Raw genomic sequence first — 16,868 nt, 5'->3', positions numbered from 1 at the left:
TTTCTATGATATTTAAAACACATGTAAAGTATTAGATAATTATTTGATTTAGTTATTTCAAATATTTTTAGAATAATTACACGATGTTCTTTCATATTATAAACGCATCTATGCACACCTACTGTAATCCAGATCATTATAATGATATCAATTAAAGTTCTAAATGGATTATTATCATTTTATTTTTAGCAAGTCTAATTTTCAAACATTTTTCCTTTAAACACTTCAATGGTAATATTAAATTTCCTTCAATTTTAACAGTTCTTGAAGAAGGAATACATTCCATATACATCTTGAAAATATCTTGAAAACATAAATAATTATAAAGAAAAAATTAAGTAAATATTTTTTTGAAAAAAGGAAAGGTTCAGAGTTCAGTAAAATGAAATCATAAAGAATGTATTTTATATATACACATATTCATCATAAAAATATATAGCTTGTTTTTGATTTTTATAAAACGCCTCTTTTTTTTCAAAAAAAAAATTATAATTATTTCTACGTTTTGGAGTTTTAAGATATCTATTCTTCGGGATTAACAAAAAACGAAAGTTTTTATTTAATCTCACGTGTTTATGCAATTATATAAACACTCGCTAAAAATTAAATTATGAGTTCAGAAAAATAAAATCATATATTTTGTAACGACAATAGGCATATTGTAATGTCGACAAAAGGTTGCATAACCCTCAGTGCAATATAAGGTCAAGGTCGAAAGTTATAGAAGGTCATTAAGAAATATAACATCCTCTGGGGAGGTCCACCGGATCTAGGCTCGAGCCCTTAGATTTTTTGTTAAAAGTTAAATAATAAATGATCATAAATGATTGTTGACTATGTTAAAACTCAATATTTAAAAATAAAATAATTTGAAAGACCTTACAATAGGCATATTGTAATGTCGCCAAAAGGTTGCATAACCTCAGTGCTAAAGCCATCTCCCCACCAGCCTCTACTAGGGTTCTTGCAATATAAGATTAAGGTCAAGGTCGAAGGTTATAAAAGGTCATTAAGAAATATAACATCCTTTGGGGAGGTCATAATAATAATAATAATAATAATAATAAATGATAAATGATCATAAATGATTGTTGACTATGTTAAAACCCAATATTTAAAAAATAAAATAATTTGAAAGACCTTCTACTATCACCTATAATTTTTTTACTTACATGAATCAGTGTATAATTATTTTTTCAAGGTACTTAGGTAATATATTTAACCTGTTTTAATATTTAAATATTTTTTTAGCAAATATGTGAACGATTATGAAAATACAGGAAAATTTTTACATATTGGTTTATCTATAATAGGCGTCTCATGGTAACACGATTTGGAGTGAATGATAAAAATCAACGACACCCAGTCGTTGTGATCGAACGATAATTGTGTGTCATAAAAAGTAAGTTTGACGTGGAAAATAATTATATTTTATAATCAATTTAATGATGATTTTATTTATTTGTGAAAATATATTCCTCACAAATTGTATTGGAACGACTGAATAGATTAGAATTTTATAATTGCTTCAACAAGCCCTATTAATTTCTATCTAAGTATGTAGCCGAACTATCAAGATATTATTTCATCAATTGAATGAATTTAAAATAAGAATAAGAATGGGTAATTGAATATATAAGTTTTATTGTGCACTTAAAACCAATTGTCCTGTGAAAATTATGACGATAGGTTTATGTATTTTTATCTGGTCTTTGCGATTTTAATAAAGCACTATGAATGAATAATATTATGTATGTAATTTACTATTGCATATAATAAATAATAATAACTATTGCATTTACAAGTAATAGTTAATAAAAAAATAATGAGGTTGACTGCAAACGTGTACTTTTGTTTCAATTTTAATTTAAAATGTGCAATTATAAAATACTCCTAAAAAATCTGAATAATTTTCAATATTTTTAATAATTATTTAGACGAAACTTATAAAGTTATAGATGTAAATTATATGTTCTGTGAATCTTAATTTAATCTAAATTCTAAAATTTATTCTAAATTATATTTATAAATATATCCTATAGGATTCACAGATCATATATAATTTATACATGTACAACTTTTACAACAATAAAATATCGAATTACCTAATACTCTTCAATATTCAATATGATTTCTAATATTTTTGTTAATTATTTAAGATTCACAAAACATATAATTTACATTTAAACTTGTAATATGTGACTTATTCAATTGACTAATAACTTAGATTAAAGTATGTAAACTATATTTTTTTAAATAATATTTATTTTTAACTATTTAGGAGTCCTAGAACATAAAATTCACATATATAACTTAGAGCAATAATAAAATATCGAATAATACAAATTTCTTAAAATTCAGGAAATTTTCTTATTTGCTGAATTTCTAAGTATATTATTGTTAATTATTTAAGATTCGTAAAAAATAATATTTACATGTAATATGTAACTTATGTAAGGTATATATGTAAATTATATGCAAGGTGAATTTTATGTTAAATTATAATATAAATTATATTGTTATAATGTCATATAATTCTGTGAATCCTAAATACAATCAGCATTAAACATTAGAAAATATATTGATTTTTTATAGTATTTGTTTGTTTGATAATTTGAATTGAAATTATGAAAAAAGTAGTTATCCTTATTATTTACTATAAATATTTTTTTCTATACAATATAGTAAATTACATTGATAAATATTAAGAAAGAATTACAACTATTGATTTTAAATTAAACGTTGAAAAAATTTTTTTCGAGCAAATTTGAACTAGAAATACTCGAATTATGCTATTATTTTATAAATCATAATATAAAATCATCATATAAAATGATGCTGATGCAAACTAAGAAGATCATACCGTTTGTAAATAAAACTGTTCCAAAATACACATTTCTTTGAAGTTTTCTAAAGCTCCATGTTTATATAGGCCTACAGAATATTTACTTATTTCATAATTATAGATTTGTAGAGAAAAGGCGAGTATTAATAAAATACTCGACAAGACAACTAGAGTCGACTCTAGTCTTATGGTAGTTTGCATCATTATATGATTTATTATAAATGAAATGCGATGTAATCCTAGAGAAATTGTTAGAAATGCTCTCAAAATTTTCAAATTTGCTCTGAAAAAATTTCAAAATGTTTAATTTAGAATTTATTACACTAGTATTACCGAGATTTCAATGGTTAACATAATTTTGCTAAGCATTTATGTACATAGCGTGGTATACACAATCAAAAGTCTAGATTTAGTAAATAAATATTTAAGTTATTTGTTATAATTCCATTGAATCCAGTTTATGCAGACACCTACAGTACGATTTTATGTTTACCTTATTAGCGAGCATGTTTTGCATATATGTGACTTTACTCTCGCAAAAGTGCCTTGTTTTGCACATATGAGTTTAATCTTGTATCCGTGCGACTGGCGATAAAATCGAAACCGCCAGATCACATCTAGATAATTTAATAAACAGTGTAGTAAACAATATTTTCAATGAACTGTTCAATAGACAAATATTATTGATACAAAATTTATCTTTAACGATATATTAATTACTGTTAATTAAAATCATATCGCACCCTGATCAAAAAACAAGTACATAATATCTCGTTGTAAAGAGATTATAATTTGGTATATAAGAATATGAAATTACTTGATTGAGCATATTCATTTTGAACTGCCGCATGACAGCCATATAAGCTATCATAATTAAAAGTGCTTTTACCGTTTAGTATTCTTTTAGAATATTAACTAAACAATCATCATGAAATTCTACGGTTTAATGTTTGTGTTGTGTTTTGCAACTCTTTCCACATGTCTACCAGTGGACAAATCCGTAGAAGTTGAGGTTTTCAGCAGTGAAAGGTAATTATATTTTTTAAATTTATTTGACCTTTTTTATTGTACTTTATTATAATATAAATATTCAATTTATATAGCGAAATTCTGAAGAAGTACCCGCAAGCCAAGCCCGCTGACAAGACCCACATTGATGATGGTAAAGCTACTTATGAATTTGGGGAGAGAGTACAAGGTAAGCAATTTTAATAAATTACACTTTTTCATGTAGGAAATTGAAACAATTTTAACATATTTTGCTAATATTTAATGAAACAATTTGAGGTTCGTAACTTTACAAAATTAACATTCAGACCATGTTTGTTTCACATTTTTCTTTGCAAATCCTGGACTTATAAATATGCTATCTAATATGACTAATATGATTTAGGACCATAGTTAAATATAAATATAAATCATATTTTTAATAAAAATTATACATAATAAGTGCCATTTAAGGATATAATAAAGTTTTTGCTATGAATAATTTTTTTTCTAAGAATTTCTGAATTTACAACTTTTTATACTTTTCTCCATAATGTCTTCTTATAGTCCAGTCATTTAAACTTAAATTAGGTAAAAATCTCGGAATTCGAGATACCCAGCTGTAAGTCTGTAAATACTTGTATATTAACACTAAAAAGTTGTCTCAAAACCTACACATGGTAGGGTGTACCTATCATTTGTAGGTTTTAGGTATCTCAAATTCCCAGGTGAACTTACTTGACTGAACTATTATAATAGTGCAGTCAAGTAAGTTCACCTGGGAATTCAAGATACCTATATTTATAATATTTATAGACTGCTAGCAATCAATCATCGTATGAATTTTGGTACTTTTTTTTCATAATTACCTTTAGTAAAATAGTGTTGGTGTGCTTTTTTCAACTTCTAACTTATCGTTTGTCTAATAAAAAAATTTAGGCAGACAATCAGATTTTTTTTTAATTTTTTAAATACGAAAAAGGTAGTTTCTGCTCATTAAAGTGAAGCAATTTAATCAAACTTTTGGTTTGTGCACTCAGCAATTTTCTATTTGCTTTGCTTTTTTGTTTTGTTTCATTTGAACATACGATAAATATCATTTTATAAGATATTTGCTGGTTTATTATAATTTTATTAAAAAGTATTTGTAAAGATACCCATATTTTTCAAAAATCCGGGGCAATCATGAACATATGAGGTCCAATACCAGGATCCTTTCTTGTTGATCCGAGATGAATAGTCTCGATTAATACCTTTACAGTAAATAATTTTGTTTACTGGGTTACAGTAATATAGAATTCTGTATTATAAGAAATGAAAAAAAAATTTCTATCAATATATTAATTATTATGTCTTTCCCAGGCGACAAATTGATGGTCGGCGCAACTGATGTATACAACGCCCCAACCCGCCAAGATGTTGCCCTGAAATTCAACTTCCCCGGAAAAGTACCCTATTCCGTCACCTACGCCTCTGTCGAAGTCCTACAAGATTCTGAGGTTGGACAGGCTTTCATCGTCTCCGGAGGAATCGGCCAATCTGAAATCCATTTGGCTGTTGTAGCTGACAAAATTAAGCAAGTCCAATATACCTACGAAATCTACGCCATTGTCTACGTTTAAAATCCTTAAATGACTGAAATTGTACGCTTAGATGGTATTAATCATAGAAGTAGGTGAAATTTATTCATAAATTTCACTCAAATTAACATATTTTGATAATAGATTTATTATTATAATGATAATTTAAAATTGATAAAATTACATCTTCTATTTGATAGATCAACAAACATCTAATGTATTATTTTATGAATTAACTACTGTAATTTTTTAACCTTTTGTACTTAAAACAAAATGAAATATATTATATAAAATGCAATATGTTCTTCTTATTTAAATAATTAATAAAAATTAAGAATAGTTATTCTTTCATGCATTTATAAATATTTTCCATGTATAACTAACATAAGTATATAGTTTTATGTTAATAAATTATACATAGAACTATAATATATGTACAATATTTACATTATTCAGTAATTAAAATTATTATTTAAATATTTAAGTTATTATATCCTCAAGTGTTCTTTTTATTGTTTTCTTGACCTCTGGTACAGTGACCAGATCCTTAAATGTTATTTGTTATTTATAATTTTTATTACCAATTTAGCCATCAGTAATCCTAAACAAATTAGCTGAACCAAACCATACAAAGATTGTCTCATATTTTTTAATTTGTTTTAATGAGTTTATTCATATTGACTCTATTAAAACCTAACGACCTCATTTTATGATCATAAAAGCTTTGACATAATTTGGATCCTTTACAACATGTTGATCATGACACACTTGAAGTATAATATTTGAAAAAATAAGACATTTATTATCTTCTTTATGTATTAATATCTTGAACGATAACAATTAATTGAACCTTGTTTTTATAAAGCGGTTAAGGTAATTATGCTATAAGCTATGTATATGTATAATTATAAGGATGATATTTTTTGATAACGCAGATAAGTTTTTTTTAATTTTTTATTGTTTTTTTAACAGCAATCAGAACTTGTCTCATAAGCTGTTGGGTTAATTGGACTGTAAACAATCTTTAAAGCTTTTAAAATTTACCATGCACCCATGCCTGATTGAGATATGAAAATGTTAATAAATAAATGAAAAAAAGAATAATGTCTAATCGTTAGACTGATTTATATCGCAAAATAAAAGAAATCAAAGTATTATATTTATTTATAAGTTTGAATATTTAGCACTAACGCTCTAACAATTTTTAAAAATGTAGAATTTGTTGAAAGTTGAAATTTGAATTTAATGCGTTTTCATGAGACAATATTTAATGTTGGCGTTACTGATAATTTTTTCGATAGAATAACAATGTTGGCAACCATTTCTACTCACAATATGTCAAACAGAAGCCAAACATCAAAACTAGGTTATAATCCAACACAGATTTTTACTTAATTTTTCATGTTCTTTAATGTTTTAGTTTATTTTCTTTAGATTTAAATGTTTTTATTACATTGAGAACAACTAGAATTTTAATGACTGTATCCAGTAAAATGGGTGATATTAATATATCATTCCAAGAAGATGACATTGCGTACGAAGAAGAAATTTTACGCAATGCTTTTTCTGTAAAACATTGGTTACGGTATATTGAGCACAAAAAGAAAGCACCTAAGCACATAATCAACATAATTTATGAAAGGGCTTTGAAAGAACTGCCAGGTTCATATAAAATTTGGCATCAATACTTAAAACTTCGCCGAAAACAATTGAAAGGTCTATGTATAACAGATCCTCAGTTTGAAGAAGTCAATAATGTATTTGAACGTGCCTTGGTTTTCATGCACAAAATGCCGAGGATATGGATGAACTATTGTTCTTTCATGACAGATCAGTGTTTAATAACAAGAACTCGACAAGTGTTTGATCGGGCTCTGAGAGCATTGCCAATTACTCAACATCATAGAATTTGGCCCTTATACATTACATTTATAAAGAAACATGATATTCATGAAACTGCTATAAGAGTTTTTAGAAGATACCTTAAATTATGCCCCGAAGAAGCCGAAGAGTACATAGAATACTTGGTTTCTATAGATTGGTTAGATGAAGCAGCCATTCAGTTAGCTAAAATTGTTGATAGTGATACCTTTGTTTCAAAACATGGAAAATCTAATCATCAACTGTGGAATGAACTTTGTGAATTAATATCTAAAAATCCACATAAAGTACATTCACTAAATGTTGATGCTATCATACGAGGTGGTCTTAGAAGGTATACTGATCAGTTAGGACATTTATGGAATTCCTTAGCAGATTATTATGTGCGTAGTGGGTTATTTGAACGCGCTCGAGATATTTATGAAGAAGCAATTCAAACAGTTACTACTGTTAGAGATTTTACACAAGTTTTTGATGCATATGCTCAGTTTGAAGAACTTAGTTTAAGTAAGTGTATGGAAGAAGCTTCTAAAAATCAAAACCCCACTGAAGATGATGATATTGATCTTGAATTGAGACTTGCCCGATTTGAACATTTAATGGAACGAAGGTTACTGCTACTGAATTCTGTACTTTTACGCCAAAATCCTCATAACGTACCTGAATGGCATAAAAGGGTAAAACTGTATGAAGGCAAGCCTCATGAAATTATAAACACATATACAGAAGCAGTTCAAACTGTTCAACCAAAATTAGCTGTTGGTAAATTGTTTACATTATGGGTAGAATTTGCTAAATTTTATGAAAAAAATGGACAGATTGATGATTCAAGACTAGTGTTTGAAAAGGCTATTTTAGTTCCATATGTTAAAGTAGATGAACTAGCATCAGTTTGGTGCGAGTGGGCAGAAATGGAAATTCGTCATGAGAATTATGAAGATGCTTTAAAACTAATGCACAGAGCTACAGCAATGCCATCAAGGAAAGTAGCATATCATGATGATACCGAACCAGTTCAAATGCGTTTATACAAATCTTTAAAAATATGGTCAATGTATGCAGATCTAGAAGAAAGCTTTGGAACATTTAAATCTTGTAAAGCTGTATATGATAGAATTATAGATTTAAAAATATGCACTCCACAAATTATTATGAATTATGGACTATTTTTGGAGGAACAAAATTATTTTGAAGAAGCGTTTAGAGCTTATGAAAAGGGTATTGCACAATTCAAATGGCCAAATGTTTATGATATTTGGAATACTTATTTATCAAAATTTTTAAATCGTTATGGTGGTACAAAGTTGGAAAGAGCAAGAGACTTATTTGAACAATGTCTAGAAAAATGTCCTCCTCAATTTGCTAAATCATTATTCTTATTATATGCTAAATTAGAAGAGGAACATGGATTAGCTCGACATGCCATGGCTGTTTATGAACGAGCTACAGTTGCTGTACTACCTGAAGAAATGTTCCAAATGTTTAATATATACATTAAAAAGGCTGCAGAAATTTATGGTGTTCCCAAAACGAGACAAATATATGAAAAAGCAATTGAACTATTACCAGAAGATAAAGCAAGAGAAATGTGCCAACGCTTTGCTGAAATGGAAACCAAATTAGGTGAAATTGACAGGGCTCGAGCAATATATTCTCACTGTAGTCAAATGTGTGATCCTAGAATCACTGCTGATTTTTGGCAAACTTGGAAAGAATTTGAAATAAGACATGGCAATGAAGATACTATGAGAGAAATGTTGAGGATTAAACGGAGTATACAAGCTACTTATAATACTCAAGTTAATATGATGTCTGCTCAAATGTTAAGTTCAGCAAACTTATCTGCTGGTACAGTTGCTGATTTGGCTCCTGGTGCAAGAGATAATATGAGAATGTTAGAAGCAAAAGCTGCAGCTGAAATACAATCAGGAAATGCTGGTTTTGCTAAGCCTTCAAATATTATGTTTGTTCGGGGAGAAACACAAGGACAGCCAAATAGGGATGACAAAATATCTAAAGTTATTAATCCTGATGAAATTGAATTAGATATGGATGAAGATGATGAAGACAAGGAAGAGAATTCAGACACGGAACAGAAAGAAGGATATGAAGAAACTGCTGAATATAAGGATGCTCCAGTTCAAAAGCAAATAGTACCAGATAAAGTGTTTGGTAGTCTATTAACAAAACAGGATGATTAATATTGTAACTTAATTTTCATGATTATTGTAAAATGTAAATTAAAGCCAGATAAATCATTCATTATTTGTAAATAAATTGAGTTTCACATCAACAGTAAAAATCTATCTAGTAAATGTTTAATAATTTACTACCAAATTTAGTAGTAGGTGGAACAAACCAGAAAATTATTTCCTTTTTCAACCAAATTATTTGTAAACTTCTACAAGAATTAAAACCATAATACCATAAACCATAAAAAATAATTTATTTTTGTTTGCTAAAGCTTTATAATTAAAAATATTTTTAAAATTATATTATTAACAAACAAATAAATTGGGATTATTGTAACCTATAATCTATAATATAGGAAAGTGAAACGTCATTCAAAACATCAAAATGGTTGATGTTAAACAGAAATAAATTTTATTATATACCTCAATATATTATTTGAAAAATTAAATGTATAAAGTTATCTCAATCATTGCAAAAAATGTTTTGATGTTCTACATCATGTATAGTTCATTTTTGTAATGCAATTTTAAAAGGCCGTTAACCAAACCAAAGTTGATGCAATATTTTTAAAATTGCATCGTAACAAAACCAGTCTACGATGTTCAGCTGAAAAAAGAAACCGAAATAAAATTAAGAATTTATTTAAGAATTACATATACTATGAAATGTTTTAGGCAGTGGATAAGAAGGGATAATTGCTTACTGTGAAGAATGACGTGGTACTGCAATGCGATCAAGTCGTGGGAAAAATTTAAACGGTTTTGAAATGCTCTGGATTTGTTATTAATCGATTCATAAATATATTACAAGATGTGGGTGTTCGGATACGGTTCTTTAGTCTGGAAGGTAGATTTTCCATATGAGAAAAAATTGACAGGTTACATCAAAGGTTATAATAGAAGATTTTACCAACACAGTATAGACCACAGGGGAATACCACAAAAAGTATGTTATACATTCATATTTTCTATAAATTTAAATAAGTACCAAGTTACATCAATTCAATCTAACCTGCGATATTAAATCATGTATTCCTTACAGCCCGGCAGAGTAGTCACTCTACTATTATCAAAAAACAGTAATGATAAAGTGTGGGGTGTCGCATATAAAATAAAAGACTGTGATGTAGAAAAAGTAACTAAGCATTTGGATCATCGGGAAAAAAATGGTTATATTCGCTCCACTGTTAAATTTTATCCAAAGGAAAATAGTCAAGATAACAGTAAACCATTTGAACTATATATTTATGTAGCAACACCTGAAAATGAGTCTTTTGCTGGTGAAGCGAGCATTGAAGACATTGCACAACAGATATTTACAGCTTATGGACCCAGTGGAAGCAATAAAGAATATATTTATAATTTAGCAAATGCAATGAGAGACATTGGACCTGAGGCATATGATGAACATTTATGTGCTCTAGAAAAGGCTGTCAGAAGATTAGAGTATGGTGCATAATGTAATATATTTATTATATTCCAAAATTTAAAAAATATAGGATAATACAAAAATTGTTTCTTTTATTTTTTTCATATTACACTTTATATTATTATATTATACTTTATAATATTTTATAAATATATATATTTTCATTTATTTACACTTGAACATAATACGATGCAATACAATATATAACAATTGTAATATTGTTATAAATGCAAGGTGTATTGCATTTTTATATAGCGCCGTTTTTCAAATTTATAATCGTGTAGATTTGAAGGTTGGTAATAATAGGTATTAAGTTGGTAAAAACTTCGTGTTTTGATTGGCACTCATTGTCATTTGATTTTCTAATCTTTTACACCACGTGCAATTTTTCTTCGAAATTAATAGAAAGTATTAATTTACTTTATTGCTTGTATTTTACTTATAAAATATTTAATATTTCAAAATGGTGAAAATAAGTAAGTTTTTGAAAATATCAAGTGTTGAATAACTATCGGGCAATAATAAATATTTTCCTAACCTCTTTTCAGAGAAAATGTCAAAGCGTCAACCAGCACGCTTAAGATACAAAATTGAGAAGAAAGTACGTGATCACAATAAAAAACAAAGAAAACTTAATAAAAAGAAACCGCCATGTAATTATATAAATAATTTTTGAAGCACTTATTGATCTAAAATAAAATTTAATAAACCAATTAATTTTGTTTTTAGCTAAGAAATCTAAGCTTATTCAAGTTCCAAATATATGTCCTTTCAAAGAAGACATTCTTCGAGAAGCAGAAGAAATGAAAAAAAGAAAAGAAGAGGAACAACAGAAGAGACGAGAGCAACTCAAACTAGAACGAGCACAGCAAAAAAAGACAACACTAGAACAAATGGTTTCACATAATTAAATGCAATATAAAATATGTCCTTTATATATTTAACATATATCAACTAAATTGTATCAGGTAAACAATGCAGAAGTTAGAGGACAGATACATACTGCTTTAGAAGTATCAGGTGTTGATAATCAGAAATATGGAACAGATAAGAAACAAGAAAATTCTTTAAAGGCATATTATAAGGAATTTAAAAAAGTTCTGGATGCAGCTGATGTTATATTAGAAGTTGTAGATGCCAGAGATCCATTGGGTAAAAAATATTCAATAATATTTAATAACTTCAGTAGATTATTAGTTTTATATCTGATAGCAATTTAAACTTTTATTGTATATAATTGCATCATTGTCATTTTATCCACTTTCTACACAGGAACACGATGCACACAGGTTGAAAATGCTATTAAAGCTGCTAAAAACAAGAAACTTGTTTTAGTTCTTAATAAAGCAGGTATTTAAATGAAAATGACATTCTTTTTATTTATAGCTTTTTTATGTATGTATATATTGTTTCCATTTTTAATTATAGATTTAATACCAAGAACAAATCTAGAAAAATGGTTAAAATATCTAAAACAAAGTGTACCTGCTGTTCCTTTTAAAGCCTCGACTCAATCCCAATCAAATCAACTGGGAAGAAGGAAAATGGCACAATGCAAAAATGAAAAAGCATTACAAGGTTTAGTTATCAAATACTATCTTTAATCTTTAAGTTTAGTGTTAAAGTCTTATGTTATCAATATTTAATTTAGTGTGACAAAATTACATTGTATGAGTAATAATAATCTCAAACACTTGTTGTCATTTTTATATAATTATTTTACTATTTTCTAATATAAATTTAATGTTCTTTATACTTAGGTTCAACATGTGTTGGAGCTGAACTTTTGATGTCCTTATTAGCCAACTATTGCAGAAATAATGGAATAAAGACGGCAATACGAGTAGGTGTTGTTGGTCTTCCAAATGTTGGCAAAAGTTCTCTGATCAACAGTTTAATTCGAAGCAGAGCTTGTAATGTGGGCGCTACACCTGGAGTTACAAAAGCAATGCAAGAAGTTCAACTTGATACAAAAATAAAGCTTCTCGATTCCCCTGGAATAGTTTTTGCTGATTCTAACAAATCAAATGATAGTTCCATTGCATTGAAAAATGCTTTGAGTATTGGTTCTCTTAAAGATCCATTTACACCTGCAAATGCAATTTTACAAAGAGCAGACAAAAAGATGCTTTGTAATTTATATGACATTGTTGAGTTTTCTACACCAAAGGAATTCTATGCTCTCAAAGCGGCTAGAATGGGTAAAATATTAAAAGGTGGAGTACCAGATCAAGCAGCAGCTGCAAGAGGTTTGCTAGAAGATTGGAATAATGGTAAAGTTAGATATTATACTGAGCCTCCATCTTCTGAAGGTGTCCATATAAGTGCAAGCATTGTGAAACAAGATGATGTAAAAGAATTTGATGTTGACAGTTTCCAGAGTATGGAATGTGAAACAATAGGTAATATTCATTTAATACATTTGGTTACCAGAATTCAATACTTTAAGAAGTTTTGTGTGTTATTATTCAAAATTAAGATCCCTAGCATTTCGATATAAGAAACTACATTAATTTTTTAATTAAAACTAAAATATTTCAGGTCAAATAAATTGTGATGATCAAGAAGGTATATTGATTGAGAGTACAGGACCAGTTGACATTTTAGAAAAGATGGACGAAGATGATGTAGCTGATGACTTGGTGAGTCACATGATAATAGTTTTATAACTTTTTCTAAATTTTTTGGTTTATTTTGAATGTGAAATTTGTTGTTCCCCAGATTTCTAGCAATATTAATGTAGATGTACAACAAAAGAAGAAGAAGAAATTACCTAAAAAGAACATAGAGACTAAGAAAACAAAAGTAGAACCAGTTTTATCATTGGTAGGAAATCAAACATTAAATAAGATGAAGAAGATAGAAGCAAAAAAAATCAAGAAAGCAAAATTAAAAAGTGCTAAACATGCTATGCAATTAGCTGATGTATTAGACAATGTTACACTAAAGATTTGAAATTGTGATTAATTTGTTTTAAAAATATACCTAATAAAGCTCATTTATGTTTTAATTATACCTTATCGCGCAAAAATTTATCTTTCCCCATTGCGAAAAATAATTCGCGCAGAAAATGTTGTGTGCCTTTGGATTACTGCTATCTTCACATCTAAACAGCTGATGTTAAACAGTCAAAGATTCGAGACACGTCGGCAAATAACCGAATATAATTAATTTTAATGGATTTGAATGTGGATAGTAGTATTGTATGAAAATCATTTAATGGAATTATTAACTAACATCGAAAAATGCGTTTTGCTTCGTGGCGTCGTGGGCGATTTTTTCGCATAGCCCTCGCGTCGTTGATAGTTGTACCACTTTTTTACATTTTATTGACATGGACAATACAGAAAGAAAGAAAATCTATATGGCCGTCAGCTTTTAAAAGTACTAGTAATAATAAAAATCGGCCTCAACTGGTCGAAGGTGAGATAACAAATTTTTCACTTGATGTAAATTATATTTTTTTTGAGGTTATATGAGTTTTCATTCGATTGCTGATTTCTTATTCATGTAGGATTGGGTAATTTCGAACCGAAGAATGCACTGATAAGAGAAGGACCAGGTGAAGGTGGTAAGCCCCATAACCTGAGGGAGGATCAACAAAATGATGTAGCTGAATCAGAATCACAGTATGGGATGAATATGGTATGTTCAGATGAAATTTCTTTAGATCGTACTATTAAAGATACACGACTTGAAGAATGTAAACATTGGAACTACCCAACAGAGTTGCCTAAAACTAGTGTAATTATAGTGTTCCATAATGAAGGGTGGTCTGTTCTTTTGCGAACTGTACATTCAGTTATTAATAGAAGTCCTGATTATCTTCTTCATGAAATATTGTTAGTTGATGACTTCTCTGATAAAGAGCACCTAGGTGTCAGATTGGAAAATTATATTAAACAGTGGAAAGGACTAGTTCGATTAATTAGAAATCATCAGCGTGAAGGTTTAATTCGAACTCGATCTCGTGGTGCTGAAGAAGCAACAGGAGAGGTTATAATATTTTTAGATGCGCACTGTGAGGTGAACACTAATTGGTTGCCACCACTTTTAGCACCCATTCACAGAGATAGCACTATTATGACAGTCCCGGTTATTGATGGCATTGATCATAAAACATTTGAATATCGACCTGTTTATGGTGATGGCCATCATTTCCGGGGTATTTTTGAGTGGGGAATGTTGTATAAGGAAAATGAGGTTCCATATCGTGAAACTAAGACCAGAGCACATAACAGTGAGCCTTATAAAAGCCCTACACATGCAGGTGGCCTATTTGCAATAAATCGTGAATATTTTTTGCAAATTGGGGCTTATGACCCAGGCTTACTGGTTTGGGGAGGAGAAAATTTTGAATTAAGTTTCAAGATTTGGCAATGTGGTGGAAGTATCGAATGGGTACCTTGCTCGAAGGTGGGTCATGTTTATAGAGGTTTTATGCCATACAATTTTGGTAAACTAGCAAAAACTAAAAAAGGACCACTTATTACAATTAATTATAAAAGAGTTATTGAAACCTGGTTTGATGAAAAACATAAAGAGTTCTTTTATACTAGGGAACCATTGGCAAGATTTTTAGACATGGGTGATATATCAGCACAAGTCGAACTCAAAAATAAGTTACAATGCAAAGATTTCCAATGGTATATGGATAATGTAGCATATGATGTTTTAGATAAATTTCCAGAGCTGCCTGGGAATGTACATTGGGGCGAATTAAGATCGCGTGCAAATGGTAACTGTTTAGATACTTTAGGTCATTCTCCTCCTTCACTGATGGCAACTCAGCATTGCCATGGTTTTGGAAACAACCAATTAATTCGATTAAATGCTGCTGGTCAACTGGGGGTAGGAGAACGATGTATTGAAGCTGATACACAGGGAATTAAATTAGCATTTTGTCGTTTGGGTACAGTTGATGGACCTTGGCAATATGATGAATCTAGCAATACTTTAACTCATCGAATACATAAAAAGTGCATGGCAATGCACCCACAAACAATGCAATTATCTCTAATGCCATGTGATGTAAATAATTTGTATCATCAATGGATCTTTAAACCACTACATCCAAAATGGAAATGAGTTTTAAATGTTAATGTACGTAAGAATATACAGCTAAAAGAACAGTATTGAAAGAGATTAGTTAGAAATGATACGTATGAATCTGCATTTAAAGAGTTTTAATATAATGGATAAATAGAACATAATAATATTTAGGATTTCAATAAGATTTTAGTAATTATTTATATGGAAGATGATTTTAAATGTGCAAAAATGCAGTTGCCGAAATTTATATTTATATTAAATCTAGGCATGATTTTTACATGAGTTCCTTTTATAGAGAAAAATCTTTATTACACAAGATTGGGATTTTTTTTTGGAATTGTTTGTACTAAATTATATTTTGCCTTGAGATGAGATTAAGAGCCCGATTATTAGTATGCCCTCAGATTTATATAGTTTTTAATTCTTACATGTTAGTCGCAACATAAAGGAGCTTCATAATTATTTTCTTATATGTAATTTGGTATATTGATGCATTCCTATAAAAACGATCGCTATTTTATTGATAATGATATTTATAATTAAATTAATTTATTAAACTATAGGTTTAAAAACTGCTGACTTTATTGACATATCAATAATTTTAACAGATTTATTTTGTACAAAGTACTTATGTTGTTAACAACATATCACGATTTGATATGGTGAATGGATGGTGATAGATTTAATTTAAATTTAGTATATCAGTGCAATTGAAATGATGTTATTTTATTGTAAATAATTCGGATTTAATTTTTTAATTGTTATAGCATATCATTGATTGATTGATTATATAAATGAATAAACTTATGACATGTGCCTTTTACATTTCGTGTATGCTATAACGATAATAAAATATGTCATAATTTGAAAGTGATGCGTTTAAGTTATTTGATTGCAGAAAA

At 28.6% G+C, this 16,868-nt stretch overlaps 5 protein-coding genes across 7 annotated transcripts; all 5 read left to right on the top strand.

Moving 5' to 3' along the window:
* Positions 1-1,277: 1,277 nt before the first annotated feature.
* Positions 1,278-5,710, top strand: LOC113365755. Of its 3 annotated transcripts, none has more exons than XM_026607290.1 (4): positions 1,278-1,402; positions 3,753-3,874; positions 3,949-4,043; positions 5,195-5,709. In XM_026607290.1, the coding sequence occupies exons 2-4, from the start codon at positions 3,774-3,776 to the stop codon at positions 5,452-5,454; spliced, it is 456 nt and encodes a 151-aa protein (XP_026463075.1). In that variant the 5' UTR covers positions 1,278-1,402; positions 3,753-3,773; the 3' UTR covers positions 5,455-5,709. The 3 variants fall into 3 exon arrangements, with proteins under 3 accessions (XP_026463075.1, XP_026463076.1, XP_026463074.1); XM_026607291.1 differs by having other exon boundaries at positions 1,384-1,402; positions 3,835-3,874; XM_026607289.1 differs by lacking the exon at positions 1,278-1,402 and having other exon boundaries at positions 3,633-3,874; positions 5,195-5,710.
* Positions 5,711-6,755: 1,045 nt separating this feature from the next.
* On the top strand, positions 6,756-9,646 carry LOC113365752 (pre-mRNA-splicing factor SYF1-like). The gene has a single exon (XM_026607285.1). The coding sequence runs from the start codon at positions 6,888-6,890 to the stop codon at positions 9,492-9,494; it is 2,607 nt and encodes an 868-aa protein (XP_026463070.1). The 5' UTR covers positions 6,756-6,887; the 3' UTR covers positions 9,495-9,646.
* Positions 9,647-9,903: 257 nt separating this feature from the next.
* LOC113365754 (putative glutathione-specific gamma-glutamylcyclotransferase 2) lies at positions 9,904-10,977 on the top strand. Its single transcript, XM_026607288.1, has 2 exons — positions 9,904-10,431; positions 10,528-10,977. Exons 1-2 carry the CDS (start codon positions 10,297-10,299, stop codon positions 10,942-10,944), a joined length of 552 nt encoding a protein of 183 aa, XP_026463073.1. The 5' UTR covers positions 9,904-10,296; the 3' UTR covers positions 10,945-10,977.
* Positions 10,978-11,276: 299 nt separating this feature from the next.
* On the top strand, positions 11,277-13,903 carry LOC113366392 (guanine nucleotide-binding protein-like 3 homolog). The gene is made up of 9 exons (XM_026607992.1): positions 11,277-11,390; positions 11,463-11,567; positions 11,644-11,810; positions 11,883-12,066; positions 12,187-12,264; positions 12,343-12,492; positions 12,675-13,316; positions 13,456-13,556; positions 13,636-13,903. The coding sequence occupies exons 1-9, from the start codon at positions 11,378-11,380 to the stop codon at positions 13,867-13,869; spliced, it is 1,674 nt and encodes a 557-aa protein (XP_026463777.1). The 5' UTR covers positions 11,277-11,377; the 3' UTR covers positions 13,870-13,903.
* Positions 13,904-14,034: 131 nt separating this feature from the next.
* On the top strand, positions 14,035-16,362 carry LOC113366391 (N-acetylgalactosaminyltransferase 7). Its single transcript, XM_026607991.1, has 2 exons — positions 14,035-14,337; positions 14,429-16,362. The coding sequence occupies exons 1-2, from the start codon at positions 14,160-14,162 to the stop codon at positions 16,000-16,002; spliced, it is 1,752 nt and encodes a 583-aa protein (XP_026463776.1). The 5' UTR covers positions 14,035-14,159; the 3' UTR covers positions 16,003-16,362.
* The last annotated feature ends 506 nt before the right edge of the window (positions 16,363-16,868 follow it).

The sequence above is a fragment of the Ctenocephalides felis genome, unplaced genomic scaffold (assembly GCF_003426905.1).
Source record: "Ctenocephalides felis isolate EL2017-DRISC unplaced genomic scaffold, ASM342690v1 CF-g0.4_SCAFFOLD_01170, whole genome shotgun sequence".
Classification (NCBI taxonomy): domain Eukaryota; kingdom Metazoa; phylum Arthropoda; class Insecta; order Siphonaptera; family Pulicidae; genus Ctenocephalides; species Ctenocephalides felis.
Note: the sequence above shows the minus strand (reverse complement) of the source record. Positions and strands in the feature narration are given on the sequence as shown.